General features: G+C 47.0%; 1 protein-coding gene across 3 annotated transcripts in view; it reads left to right on the plus strand.

The window, feature by feature from the left end:
* MOSPD1 (motile sperm domain containing 1) overlaps positions 1 to 14,417 on the plus strand; it is a 33,501-nt gene extending 19,084 nt beyond the window's left edge. For all 3 annotated transcript variants that reach the window (XM_073358490.1, XM_073358491.1, XM_073358489.1), the window contains 2 exons: positions 5,026 to 5,187; positions 13,860 to 14,417. In XM_073358490.1, coding sequence (XP_073214591.1) covers positions 5,026 to 5,187; positions 13,860 to 13,891 — 194 coding nt within the window. In that variant the 3' untranslated portion in view covers positions 13,892 to 14,417. The remainder of the gene's footprint in view (positions 1 to 5,025; positions 5,188 to 13,859) is intronic.
* Positions 14,418 to 15,097: the final 680 nt, after the last annotated feature.

The following is a 15,097-nucleotide window of genomic DNA, read 5'->3' on the forward strand; positions in this document are numbered from 1 at the left end:
GGACAGCGATTCATCACCGGTGGAATGTCAACCCCCAATGTTCACTGAGATTTCTCAGGATCTGTTCTCAGCCCCCCGAAAGACCCAGAAGACAAAAAAAGAGAGGAAGGCTGCAAAGGCCTTGGGAACCCGGATCCTGACCCGGGGCCAGAAGACCTCCCAAGTAGGCAGATGGACGCAAGCGGCCAACAGAGAAACTTCCACCACAGAAGATGAGCCAGAAGCTGCCCCCAGCCATGACGGCGGCAAGCTGTTGGAAGAAGCAGAAGCTGGCCCCTGGGAGCTTGGGCAGGTTAGTCCCGGGAGAGAGACTTTTGGGCAGGACCAGGCAGAGGACCCCAGATATGATAACGCCAGGAAAGAGGTGGCCGAGATCGATGGGATACCCGTGAATGGGAAGGTATGGGGGAGGGATAGCTCAGTGGTTTGAGCATTGGCCTGCTAAACCCAGGGTTGTGAGTTCAATCCTTGAGGGGGGCCATTTAGGGATCTGGGGCAAAAATTGGGGATTGGTCCTGCTTTGAGCAGGGGGCTAGACTAGATGACCTCCTGAGGTCCCTTCCAACCCTGATATTCTATGAAGGTCCGGAGTCCCAGACCTTACTTTATAGTGAAGAAAGATCTCCTATACTGCGTGGTGCAAATGCAGGAGCAAGAGATACAACAACTTCTGGTGCCACAAAAAATCAAAAAGCCATATTGAGTCTCGCCCACAGTCACCTGTTTGGAGGACACCTGGGGTAGAGAAAACCCAGGCACGGATCCTGCGGAGGTTCTTCTGGCCAGGATTACATGAAGATGTCCAGCGACAGTGCACCTCTTGTCCAGAGTATCAGTTACATAGCCCTCGCCCGCACTTGCGGGCTCCTTTGATATCTCTTCCAATAATAGAGGTTCCTTTCGAACAGATAACCATGGATCTGGAAGGGCCCCTAGAGAAGACAGCTCGGGGCCATCAGCATGTGCTTGTTGTACTGGACTATGCAACCCGGTACCTGGAAGCTGTTCCCCTGCGCAACACAGCTTCCAAGACAATAGCTAAGGAGCTAGTACGGATCTTTGCCTGGGTTGGGCTACCCAAGGAGATATTGACTGATCAAGGGACACCTTTCATGTCCAAGTTGATGAAAGATCTCTGTTCATTGCTCCATGTACAAGCCCTACGGACCTCTGTATACCACCCACAAACAGATGGCCTTGTGGAAAGATTCAATAGGACCCTCAAGGCCATGATCAGGAAAGTGGTGAGCCGGGATGGGAAAGATTGGGATACTCTATTGCCTTACCTCATGTTTGCCATCCGGGAGGTTCCGCAAGCCTCCACGGGTTTCTCTCCATTCGAACGTCTATATGGGCGCCACCCTCGGGACATATTGGATAGAGCCAGAGAAGCCTGGGAAGAGGAGCCAAATCCCAGAAGGAACATAGTTGAGCATGAACTGCAGATGAGAGATTGGATAGCCTGAGTTACGCCCATTGTATGGGAGCACTTGGAGAGAGCACAGGAGACCCAGCAAACTCATTGTAACCACCAAGCAAAGCTTCGACAGTTCCAACCAGGGGATCGGGTGATGGTACTGGTGCCCACAGCAGAAAATAGACTGTTGGCCCAGTGGCAGGGACCCTACGAAATAATCGAAGCCGTGGGAGAGGTGAACTATAAGGTGCGGCAGCCAGGCCACCGAAATCGGAGCAAATTTACCACATCAATCTTCTAAAACCTTGGCAGGATCGAGAGGCATGCTTCGTCATGCAGGAGACCCTTCCCCAGGAGGATAACTTACACGAGCAAGTGAGGATATCATCTGACTTGACGCCAATCCAAAAGATCGAGACAGCCAACATGATTAATCGCAACATAGATGTGTTCTCTACAAAACCAGGGCAGATGACTGAGACCTATCACCATATCCGCACAATCCCCGGAGCCAAGGTAACATTGAGACCCTACCGAATCCCAGCAGCCAAAAGAGAAGAAATCAAGGCTGAAGTAAAGAAAATGTTAGAATTAGGGGTTATTGAAGAATCTTACAGTCAGTGGTCCAGTCCAATTGTTCTAGTGCCTAAACCTGACGGTACCATGAGTTTCTGTAATGACTTACGCCGACTGAATGAAATATCCCAGTTTGATGCATACTCCGTACCATGCAACAACGAACTGGTTGACCGACTGGGTAGTGCCCGATTCTTGACTACACTGGATCTGACAAAAGTGTACTGGCAGATTCCTCTGACCAAAGAAGCTAAAGAAAAGACAGCATTCTCCACCCCGGATAAGCTATTCCAGTACACCATCTTCCCTTTTGGGCTACATGGGGCCCCAGCCACATTCCAGCGCCTCATGGATAAGCTGCTGCGCCCCCATACTAGTTATGCAGCTGCATACCTAGATGATGTCATCTATATGCCAGACTGGGGAACCCACTTGGAGAAAGTTGAGGCAGTACTGCGCACCTTAAGGCGGGCTGGCCTCACTGCTAATCCTTCTAAATGCGCCAGAGGGCTAGCAGAGGCTAGGTACCTGGGATATATTGTGGGAAGGGGCATAGTGAAGCCCCAAACGAATAAGCTAGAGGCAATTCAAAACTGGCCCCGGCCGACCTGAAAGAAGCAGGTCCGTGCATTTCTAGGCATGGTAGGATACTACCGATGGTTGATTCCCCACTTTGCCACTAGGGCAAGTCCCCTAATGGACCTGGTGAAGGCCCGAGGTCCAGACATGGTAAAGTGGACTGACGCAGCAGAGGGGGCATTTACAGATCTTCAGACGGCCCTCTGTAATGACCCCGTACTCATAGCCCCGGACTTTAACAGGGAATTTATTTTACAAACAGACGCTTCCAAGGTTGGGTTGGGAGCAGTTCTGTCGCAAATGATGGGAGAAGAGGAACACCCAATCCTCTATCTAAGCAGAAAGCTTCTCCCAAGAGAACAGAAATACGCAGTAGTCAAGAGAGAATGCCTTGCTGTCAAATGGGCTATTGAGACGCTGCGTTATTACCTCTTAAGCCAGCGATTTACTCTTGTGACAGACCATGCACCCCTCCAGTGGATACAGCAGAATAAGGAAAAGAATGCAAGGGTCACCAGGTGGTTCTTATCCCTCCAACCATTCCAGTTCCGCATATGGCACAGGGCTGGATGCCACCATGGCAACGCTGATTGTCTGTCATGAGCATACTGCCTGGCGTCCCAAGATGCCCAACTCTATGGTGTTGAGCAAGGGGGGGGGGAGGGCGGATATGTGACGGGGCAAGGCCAGATGGCTGTAGAAAAGTAGTGGGAGATAGATATATTTGGTCCAGACTAAACAAATCCCTGGTGCCAGGTTAAGTGAAATGTAAGCTGCTCCAGGTCAATTAAGACACCTGGGGCCAATTAAGAACTTTCCAGAAGGCAGGGAGAAGGCTAGGTTGATTGGGACACCTGAAGCCAATCAGGGGCTGGCTGAAACTAGTTAAAAGCCTCCCAGGCAGTCAGGTGGGGGTGCATGTCAGGAGCTGTGGGAGGAAGTTGTGCTGTTGGAGAGGCTGAGTAGTACACACCATATCAGGCACAAGGAAGGAGGCCCTGAGGTAAGGGTGAAGTGGAGCTTGAGGAAGTGAGGGCTGCTGTGGGGGAAGTAGCCCAGGGAATTGTACATGTCATGTTTCTAAAAGGTCAGCTACCATAGCTGATACTATTAGGGTCCCTGGGCTGGAGCCCGGAGTAGAGGGTGGGCCCGGGCTCCCCCCCCGCCCCACCTTTGCCCCTGATTAATCACTGAGACTGGGAGACAACAGAGACTGTGCAAGGAAGGATAGCTTCTCCTCACCTCCCTTGCTGGCTTATGATGAAAGTGGCTCAGTAGACTGTGACCCTTGTCTCTAGAGAAAGAAGGGTTACGTGGAGGGTCACAGTGAGCCTCTGAGGCTAGCGAAATCCGCCAGGAAATGTGGGACCCATGGAGGCAAGGACAGAGCTTTGTCACAGTACCCTCAACATAGCTGAGCAATCCGTCACAAGTGCAGCAGTAAAATTCAGTATAATCCACCAATAGCAAACTGGGCAGCTTCCAAGCTCCAATCCCCCCCCACCCTTTTCAGCACTTTCCCACCCAGAAGCAGCTTCCAAGCTCCAATCCCCCCCCACCCTTTTCAGCACTTTCCCACCCAGAAATGCCTGGGGAAAAGATGAGTTTGCAATGTACCCTGAAGGCATTTGATCCAGGACCAAGTGGGGCAGTGAATTCCAATGCTGCAGAGCCCTCGCTGAGAATGTTCAGCCAGCAGACCCCTCTCATTTATGCATGGCTGCCGCTCAAGGGCTTCTCCTGGTCTCAGCTATAGTAGCACACAGAGGGAGGCACTTTCTCAGCTCCTAAAACATTTAGGGCTTTGTAAGTCAATATTAGGACCTTAAACTTCATCCAGAAACCAAGAGGCAGCCAGTACAGATCATGGTGTGCTGGTCTAATATGTTTGAAGTAAGGTCCTTCACATACCAAGTGTCTGCTGCATTCTGTGCCAGCTTGCATTTCTGGATGGCTTTAAAGGATCATAAGCAACAACATTTTCTAATATATGTCCAAAACAGCTCTTCTGTAAGTCATAATGTTGTGATTACGGTTGATATCCAAATATACCAGTGCTAGAAATAAATGTCTTACATCAGTGGAATGTATGGATTCCCAGCTCTCCAGTGATATCGTGGGCTATTAGACCATAATCGTGCCATGGGATCAAAGATCCTGCACCTCCCACTAGTGTAACTTGAGCCCTGGAGATAGGGAAAAGAAGGAAACATATTTGTAATTGTAATCCTTCAGGAAAAAGGATGTTTGAAAGTGGGCTGGTGATTTGAAATGTTAAAATTAATCCCAGTAGAGTTGGAGAAATGGGCAGAGTGTAGATGAGGTGACCATAGGGGCATGACAAATGCAACATCTCTCACACATGCGCTATAAACATTTTTCCAGAATGCAAAACATTTACATTTGAAGCGCTGCAGACTTTCATTGCAATGAATGCCATTTTTGTTTTTCAGAAAACAGATCTGCCTCATCGGGACCTAGTTTACTAACAGTATTCCTAGGAATAGTATGCATTGGAGCACTAATGCTACCGACACTGGGGGAAGTGGAATCCGTGGTGCCTCTCTACCTCCATTTAAGTGTGAATCAAAAGCTAGTAGCTGCTTATGTTTTAGGTAAGTGTTTTAAAAAGGATTTTTTAAACAGCTTTTTTCCAGTCTCTACTGGAGTCAAAATGTCGATCAAAGGAACTTCTGTGAAATACACTGCTGGCTTGATGAGAAGATGTACTTTCGTGTCTCAGGGCCAGGGTCAAGACTAATTTCATTCTGTTCCATCTCCACTTGTACTTAGCATAGAAGGTCACAGTAGTATTTGATGGAGATGGAAGCCCTCACCATTAGAAATATAAGTGTTCTGGATAAGTGTCTTATTTGACCCTCAAAACAGGAACCTGGCATATAGGCGTCTACTCCACCTCATTTGTCAAAGAAAGCTACTGAAATACATTGCTGTTTCCTACGTATTCTCAGCCAGGACTTCTACACTGTAAAATTGTAGTTCAGTCATCTTATCTGTTGATACTGGAAATTCCTTCTCTTCATCCCCTCTAACCCAGAAGAGATCTAATGTGAAGAGCTGTCTCCTTTTACCCTAGCTTTTAGTCATGAGAAACAGAACCGCACTTAAAGGGTGAATGGACAGGGGCAATACCTGCAACTGATTCCCAAACCTGTGACTTACTCCTTAAAATGAAAGGAGTGAGAAGGCAGCCACTTATCTCATGGAGAGAGCGCCTTGTGTTACTCATCAGCAACCAGTGCTGACTTAAAGGAAAGTAGCGTTGGACTCGCTCTCTGCTTTCCTATTGCCTGGCTGAGATCAGGACTCAAATGAGGATGAGCAGCCTGAAACTTAGGGTATGTCTACACTACGAAATTAGGTCGAATTTATAGAAGTTCTAGAATTTAGAAATTGTTTTTATATAGTCGATTGTGTGTCCCCACACAAAATGTTCTAAGTGCATTAACTTGGCAGAGTGTTTCCACAGTACCGAGGCTAGCGTCGACTTCCGGAGCGTTGCACTGTGGGTAGCTATCCCATGGTTCCCGCAGGCTCCGCCGCCCATTGGAATTCTGGGTTGAGATCCCAATGCCTAATGGGGCAAAAACATTGTCGCAGGTGGTTCTGGGTACATGTCGTTAGGCCCTCCCTCCGTGAAAGCAATGGCAGACAATCGTTTCGCACCTTTTTTCCGAGTTACCTGTGCAGACGCCATACCACGGCAAGCATGGAGCCCGCTCAGCTCACTGTCACCGTACGTCTCCTGGGTGCTGGCAGACGCAGTACTGCATTGCTACACAGCAGCAGCTCATTGCCTTTTGGCAGCAGACGGTGCAATAGGCTTGATAACCATCGTCATCATGTCCAAGGTGCTCTTGGCCGCCTCGGTATGGTCGGTCAGGAGTGCCTGGGCAGACATGGGCACAGGGACTAAAACAGCAGTGACTCGACCAGGTCATTCTCTTTAGTCCTGCCGGCAGTCCTATTGCACAGTCTTCTGGCAGCCAGGAGATGAGGATGGCTAGTAGTCCTATTGTCTGCTGCCAGCCAAAGATGTAAAAGATAGATGGAGTGGATCAAAACAAGAAATAGACGAGATTTGTTTTGTGTTCATTTGCTCCCCCCTCCCTCCCTCCCTGAAATCAACGGCTGACAGTCGTTTCGGTGTGGTCTGTCAGGGGCACCTTGAAAAGTTTAATGGAGATTCAGTCCTGCCTGGAATACCGCGGGGAGGGATAGCTCCATGGGTTGAGCATTGATTGGCCTGCTAAACCCAGGGTTTTGAGTTCAATCCTTGAGGGGGCCATTCTGTGTGACAGTTGTTTTTGTTTCTCCTTGATGTAAAGCCACCCCCTTTGTTGATTTTTAATTCCCTGTAAGCCAACCTTGTAAGACATGTGGTCAGTTGCCTCTCGTCCGTCAGAGCAACGGCAGACAATTGTTCCGTGCCTTTTTTCTGTGCGGACGCCATACCACGGCAAGCATGGAGCCCGCTCAGATCGCTTTGGCAATTAGGAGCACATTAAACGCCACGCGCATTATCCAGGAGTATATGCAGCACCAGAACCTGCCAAAGCGAAACCGGTCGAGTAGGCGACATCAGCACGGTGATGAGAGTGATGAGGACATGCACACAGACTTCTTTCAAACCACAGGCCCTGGCAACGTGGGCATCATGGTACTAATGGGGCAGGTTCATGCCGTGGAACGCCAATTCTGTGCCCGGGAAACAAGCACAGACTGGTGGGACCGCATAGTGTTGCAGGTCTGGGATGATTCACAGTGGCTGCGAAACATTCGCATGCGTAAGGGCACTTTCATGGAACGTTGTGACTTGCTTTCCCCTGCCCTGAAGCGCCAGAATACCAAGATGAGAGCAGCCCTCAAAGTTGAGAATCGAGTGGCAATAGCCCTGTGGAAGCTTGCAACACCAGACAGCTACCGGTCAGTCGGGAATCAATTTGGAGTGGACAAATCGACTGTGGGATCTGCTGTGATGCAAGTAGCCAAGGCAATCAAAGATCTGCTGATATCAAGGGTAGTGAGTCTGGGAAATGTGCAGGTCATAGTGGATGGCTTTGCTGCAATGGGATTCCCTAACTGTGGTGGGGCCATAGACGGAATCCATATCCCTATCTTGGCACTGGAGCACCAAGCCGGCGAGTACATAAACCGCAAGGGGTACTTTTCAATAGTGCTGCAAGCACTGGTGGATCACAAGGGACGTTCCACCAGCATCAACGTGGGATGGCCAGGAAAGGTACATGACGCTTGCATCTTCAGGAACTCTGGTCTGTTTCAAAAGCTGCAGCAAGGGACTTTATTACCAGACCAGAAAATAACCGTTGGGGATGTTGAAATGCCTATAGTTATCCTTGGGGACCCAGCTTACCCCTTAATGCCATGGCTTATGAAGCCATACAGAGGCACCCTGGACAGTAGTCAGGAGCTTCAACTACAGGCTGAGCAAGTGCAGAATGGTGGTAGAATGTGCATTTGGACGTTTAAAGGCGCGCTGGCGCAGTTTACTGACTCGCTTAGACCTCAGCGAAACCAATATTCCCACTGTTATTACTGCTTGCTGTGTGCTCCACAATATCTGTGAGAGTAAGGGGGAGACGTTTATGGCGGGGTGGGAGGTTGAGGCAAATCGTCTGGCCGCAGGTTACGTGCAGCCAGACACCAGGGCGGTTAGAAGAGCACAGGAGGGCGCGGTGCGCATCAGAGAAGCTTTGAAAACCAGTTTCATGACTGGCCAGGCTACAGTGTGAAACTTCTGTTTGTTTCTCCTTGATGGACGCCCTCTTGGTTCACTCTACTTCTCTGTAAGCTAGCCACTCTCCCCTCCCCCCTTCGATCACCACTTGCAGAGGCAATAAAGTCATTGTTGCTTCACATTCATGCATTCTTTATTCATCACACAAATAGGGGGATAACTGCCAAGGTAGCCTGGGAGGGGTGATGGAGGGAAGCACCGGGTGGGGTGGTGGAGGAGAGAAGGACAAGGCCACACAGCACTTTAAAACTTATTGAATGCCAGCCTTCTGTTGCTTGGGCAATCCTCTGGGGTGGAGTGGCTGGAGACCCCCCGACTGCGTTCTTGGGCGTCTGGGTGAGGAGGCTATGGAACTTGGGGAGGAGGGTGGTTGGTTACACAGGGGCTGTAGCAGCGGTCTGTGCTCCAGCTGCCTTTCCTGCAGCTCAACCATATGCTGGAGCATATCAGTTTGATCCTCCAGCAGCCTCAGCATTGAATCCTGCCTCCTCTCATCACGCTGCCGTCACCTCTCCGCTTCAGCCCTCTCTTCAGCCCGCCACCTCTCCTCCCAGTCATTTTGTGCTTTCCTGAACTCTGACATTGTCTGCCTCCACGCATTCGTCTGTGCTCTGTCAGTGTGGGAGGACAGCATGAGGTCAGAGAACATTTCATCGCAAGTGTGTTTTTTTTCGCCGTCTAATCTTCGCTAGCTTCGGGAAGGAGAAGATCCTGTGATCCTTGAAACACATGCAGCTGGTGGAGGAAAAAAAAAAAGGGACAGTGGTATTTAAAAAAACACATTTCACGGTAAACCTTGCTGTTAACATTACATATATAGCACGTGCTTTCATTACAAGGTCGCATTTTGTCTCCCCCCACCACGTGGCTAACCCCTTCCCTCCCATGGCTAACAGCAGGGAACATTTCTGTTCAGCCATAGGCAAACAGCCCAGCAGGAACGGACACCTCTGAATGTCCCCTTCAGAAAAGCACCCTATTTCAACCAGGTGACCAGGAATGATCTCACTCTCCTGAGGTAACACAGAGAGATAAAGAACGGATGTTGTTTGAATGCCAGCAAACATACGCTGCAATGCTTTTTTCTGCAATGATTCCTGACTACGTGCTACTGTCTTAGCGTGGTAAAGCATCATATCATGGAGGATGGAATAAGGCTGCCCTCCCCAGAACCCTTTTGATAAGACTTTGGGAGTACATCCAAGAGAGCTTTATGGAGATGTCCCTGGAGGATTTCCGCTCCATCCCCAGACACGCTAACAGATTTTTTCCAGTAGCTGTACTGGCTGCGAATGCCAGGGCAAATCAATCATTAAACACATGCTTTTAAACTATGTATACTATTTAAGAAGGTACACTCACCAGAGGTCCCTTCTCCACTTGGCGGGTCAGGAGGCAGCCTTGGGTGGGTTTGGGGGGTACTGGCTCCAGGTCAAAGGTGAGAAACCGTTCCTGGCTGTCGGGAAAACTTGTTTCTCCGCTTGCTTGCTGTGAGCTATCTACAAACTCATCATCATCATCTTCCTCGTCCCCAAAACCTGCTTCCGTGTTGCCTCCCTCTCCATTGAAGGAGTCAAAGCACACGGTTGGCTGAACTCCTTAAAATGGCGTGTAGCTCATCATAGAAGCAGCATATTTGGGGCTCTGACCCGGAGCGACTGTTTGCCTCTCTGGTTTTCTGATAGGCTTGCCTCGGCTCCTTAAGTTTTCACGTGGCACTGCTTTGCGTCCCTGTTAGGGCCTCTGTTCTTTATGCCCTGGGAGATTTTGACAAATGTTTTGGCATTTCAAAAACTGGAAAAGAGTTCTGATAGCATGGATTCCTCTCCCCATACAGCGATCAGATCCTGTACCTGCCATTCAGTCCATGCTGGAGCTCTTTTACGATTCTGGGACTCAACCATGGTCACCTCTGCTGATGAGCTCTGTTCTCACCTGCAGCTTGCCGCGCTGGCCAAACAGGAATTGAGATTCAGATTCAAAAGTTCACGGGCCTTTCCTGTCTACCTGGCCAGTGCATCTGAGTTGAGAGTGCTGTCCGGAGCGGTCACAATGGAGCACTCTGGGATAGCTCCCGGAGGCCAATACCGTCGAATTGCATCCACACTACCCCAAATTCGACCTGGCAAGGCCAATTTCAGTGCTAATCCCCTTGTAGGGGGTGGAGTAAAGAAATCTATTTTTTAAGAGCCCTTTAAGTTGAAAAAAAGGGCTTTGTCGTGTGGACGGGTGCAGGGTTAAATCGATTTAACGCTGCTAAATTCAACCTCAACTCCTAGTGTAGACCAGGGCTTAGGCTAGATCTAATTGAGGTGATGGTAGTGGGATGGTGGGGAAAAGCTCAATTGTGTGGTGGACCCTGCGCCTTCTGGAGGTGGTTTATTCACCCTTTGTCCAAGTCTGTATTGTGGGTGTGCATTTTAACCTTTTTCACCTGGTGTTTTTTTAACTTTTTTAATGTTCTTTTAACATTTTCACCTGGTGTCAGTAGCCAAAAACATCTTCATATGAGGCTGTGGTGATAGGTTTTTCAGATCTGCATCCAGTAATTCTTGACTTTGTAACTTCTGGATGATTGCAATATGCTCTGTTCTTGAAAACCACTCAGAAGCTATAGCAGGTGCAAAATGCAGTGCTAGAAATGGGATAATACATGATTTTTCAGACAGCTGCATTAGCTTCCTTGCTTCTGGATACAATTTGAGGTGTTTGGTTTTTATGTGGTTTGGGTCCTGGTCTCTTCCCCTCTGTACCATTACAGCAGCTGATCAGATAAGGTGCTTGAGCTAATAATCTCAAGATTTAAAAGTCCAACGACTGGGTGTTCTCCTGGGAGTGAAAAGATTCCTAGTCTGGAATCAGAGTAACAGCCGTGTTAGTCTGTATTCGCAAAAAGAAAAGGAGGATTTGTGGCACCTGCTGCAGTTTCCACGATATGCATCTGAAGAAGTGAGCTGTAGCTCACGAAAGCTTATGCTCTAATAAATTGGTTAGTCTCTAAGGTGCCACAAGTCCTCCTTTTCTAGTCTGGAATGTACTTTGCTTGCTTGTCCAAAGTGCACATCTGTTGACATGGAGAGAGGATGGTGCATCTTCTCTTCTCAGACTTATACCTGTAGTAACTAGGTGGGTTGGTGGGAAAGAGAAAAGTGTCTTTGCTTTTAGTTCATAGTCACTTTTTTATAGTTAAATGCTTTACATGGTCCCCTGACACATGGCATAAGTGGCCATTATGCACTATTTAATAAACCCAGTATTTGGTGTTGTGAAATGAGTTAGATAAGCTCAGGTTCTCTCCAATTCTGGTAGTCATAACTTTCTATGCTAGGGCCTGCCAGAGGGTGTGTTTACACTAGAAATAAAAGTCGACCTATATTAGGTTGACTTACAGCCACTACAGTAATTACCATGGTGGTGCATGTCCACACTACCCTTCTTGGGTCAGTGGCTCACCAGGAGCGCTTCCATGGACATAAGAGGGGCAGTGTGTGGAGCTGAGAGCCTGGTTCCTCAGTTCTGCTGGCAGCTCCTGCTGGGCTCCCGGCAGGCTGCCCCCTCCCTGTTCCACAGCAGGAGCAGGGCGGGAAGCCGCCTGGGGCTCCTCAGGAAGCCGTGAAATTGATAAGGCTGCCTAGCTCCTGGCAGGGAGTGGCCAGGGCCTCCTGGGTTCTCGCCCCAGCTTCCAGCTGGGAGTGGGGTCCAGCCACGCAGCTCTCCAGGGAAGTGAGAGTGGAGCTGGATTCTTGTCAATTTCACAGGTCCTGCCAACAGTGATGTAAGGAACACACACACACACTGCGTTGCCATAACTACACCGACATAAGCCCTACGCCTCTCGTGGAGGTGGAGTTATTTTGTTGGTGTAGTAGACCACTTACATCGGCTGGAGCAAGACTGTAGTGTAGACACTGACATCATCAGGTCAACATAAGCTGCCTTATGTCCACCTAACCGTGTAGCGTAGACTAGACCATAGTATGAAGAACAGGTTTAGGTTTGTGAATGGTTGGAATGCTGATCAAAGGGAAAGTACTCCTGCAACTTTGCTCCACGAATTCTCTATCCTGGACCTCTTAAAAAGAACCTGCAATTTAGGACATTGAATGGCAGCAGCAGGCCAACACCATCACATTAATTTTCCATTGTGACCTACCTGCACTGAGGCTGACTATGCTCCAGGTGCAGAGTATTAACCTCCTTTGGTACTTTCACATGAGCAAGGGTTTTTTTAAGCTATTGGTTAACTAATTTTAAACCCTGGATGATGTGAAACTCTCAATGGCCAGCAGATTTTCATTTGCCCTGTACAGTAATCTCAGAGTTAACTGTGGACTTCCACTTTAAAGATGTGCTGAGGGAGAGGATATCATGAGCATTCCTGTGGAAGGATATTTTTCGGTTCAGGGAGCACTACTTTACTTGCAGCTCTGTGTTTAGCTGCCTTTGAACTCAGTTCTTTCCACCACCTATCAATTACTACGGAACAATTACAGGGTTCACCACAGTGCAGCATTAGGTGCTTCTGCGCTTGCAGGCCTGGACTCTAATATATTATCTGTTTCAGAATCTGGGACGGTCAGAAAATTAGGGCCAAGCAAACCAAGTCAAACAAAATCAATCACTGTCTGCCCAACAGAGTAGGTTCATTTCAGGTTTAAGTGGAGTGTCGGCAGTTCAGTGTTAATACTGGAGGCAGGTGAAGGTTGCATGATTAGGGCTAGAGAACTTATTTGTAAAACATCAAGTTTGACACTTCTCTTAAAACTGCTCCCCTGCTGATAGGGGAAGGCCTTTGGCAGTGGAGGCAGCAAGTGGATACAAGAGCAACAGTGCCGAACACCTGTAGGCCCCTCCCCTTTCAGTGTAGCTCTACTGCTGGTTGCACACTCTGATGGGTGCTGGGGAAGAGTCCGAGGGAACTTCCCACACTGCGTGAGTGATGACAGGAAGTCAAGCTGCCCAACACGACTGTCTATAAATAAAGGTGCTGTTAAATGCATTGAGCTGAAATGAAAACAATGTTTCAGTTACTTAGTTTAGGTGGTGCCAGCAACATTTATATTAGAAAAGCACCTAAAGGCCTCAGCCAAGATCAGGACCTCATTGTGCTAAGTACTGCATGTGCAGAGTAAGACAGTCCCTGCCCAGACTCTGACTAGCAACAATAGGTTAATTTCCAGACAATCTGATCCATAATTGTTCACTGAACGTGCATCGCTTCTGCCACTAAAATCTCTGGATCTGTTCAGACTGGATGATCTAGACATGATTAGTTCTTTAGAACTAACATTTTAAACAATCATTGATTCTGATTAAGCCAAACTTTTGTTGAGTAATATTTGAAAGTTATTCCTATAAAATAATTTAAGTGAAATCTGTGTAAATTTTCACTCTGTAGATTTATGCACTCTTATCTTGTTTTCTGGCCTGTGATGGAAAACTGTTAGACCTTTACTTTGAATGCTTTATTCAGTTAAATTAAACTGTTCTTCATTTCTCATCTTTCAGGTCTTATCACCATGGTTATCTTGAGGACATGAGTAATGATTTAATTGGATGTAAAAAAAGAACCCCAACCTTATCTTACTATATATTTACATCATGAATGTGGACTGCCTTTTACTCTCATGTGATGCATTAAGATGCTAGAAAAGCTATTCAGTGATTTAAAATACTTTCAAAAGTGTAATATATATTTTATCTATGTATAACTATAAATAAACAACAAGACTCTTAGGTGCTTCTGTTACAGCTATGGAATGTTTAGTGATATCTGTGAAATTATTTTGAAGAAACTTTTATATCTACATCTACTGTACAAAAGACATATTAAAGCAACATTTGTTATTTTAAATCCATGTTCACATCGGTGTTTGATCACTATAAAAGCAAACTGTTCATTCTGAAAGGTTCATTTGTTTATTCCATTGCTGTAAGTACAGAGGTTACTACATAACATTTTATGTATAAATACCAGCATGATCAGAGTTTACATAAGGCTTGTCAGTTAAGATGAAATTTGAAATTCCATCACTTAAAAACTATGAAATAAATACATTAAGTTTAGATGGAGAAGTAATTAATTCTCATTTCCTGACATCATTAACAAATATATGGGATATAGGGTCTTCTTAACTGTGGAATCAGTTATAGACATTTTTTGCATCATAACTGTAAATCATAAAACATTTTTGTAATTTTTTTTTATAAATACATGTAACATACAAATGTAGCAAGATATTTAAGTATAGATACATAACATCCAGCAAGAGAAAACTCACATGTCCAGGATTCCCACTTCAAAGTAGTACGGAAATAAACCTTGCCACTACGTTGGTAATGACCTGAATACGTGTAGCAACATAGCCAAGGTCCTCTATGTACACGTGTTAGACAAATATACTTGGTTTTTGTTTTGTAAGAAACTGAAGTTCAGCTTTGATTTTTATAGTTTGGAAGAATTTATACATTTCTGTTTTGTCTCATGCTGGAAAAGAAACCAACTCTCTTTGACCTCCAAAGTAAGTATCTGTCTACTTTGAAAGACAAGCTGAATGTTCCCTACCTAGGGCCCAGTAAGAATGTGCTTAGTTCTTTCACAAAAATCTTACATTGCTTATTTATGAAAAGCCTATATACCATGCCTTGAGCTGGGTAAAAACATTTTGGAAATTAAAACCTTCTTTCCCCCTGCATATAATTCATTACCTCTCTGTTTATGTATAGAGGGGGTAGGAAAAGACCAC

The sequence above is a fragment of the Lepidochelys kempii genome, chromosome 9, assembly GCF_965140285.1.
Source record: "Lepidochelys kempii isolate rLepKem1 chromosome 9, rLepKem1.hap1, whole genome shotgun sequence".
In the NCBI taxonomy this organism is placed as follows: Eukaryota; Metazoa; Chordata; order Testudines; family Cheloniidae; genus Lepidochelys; species Lepidochelys kempii.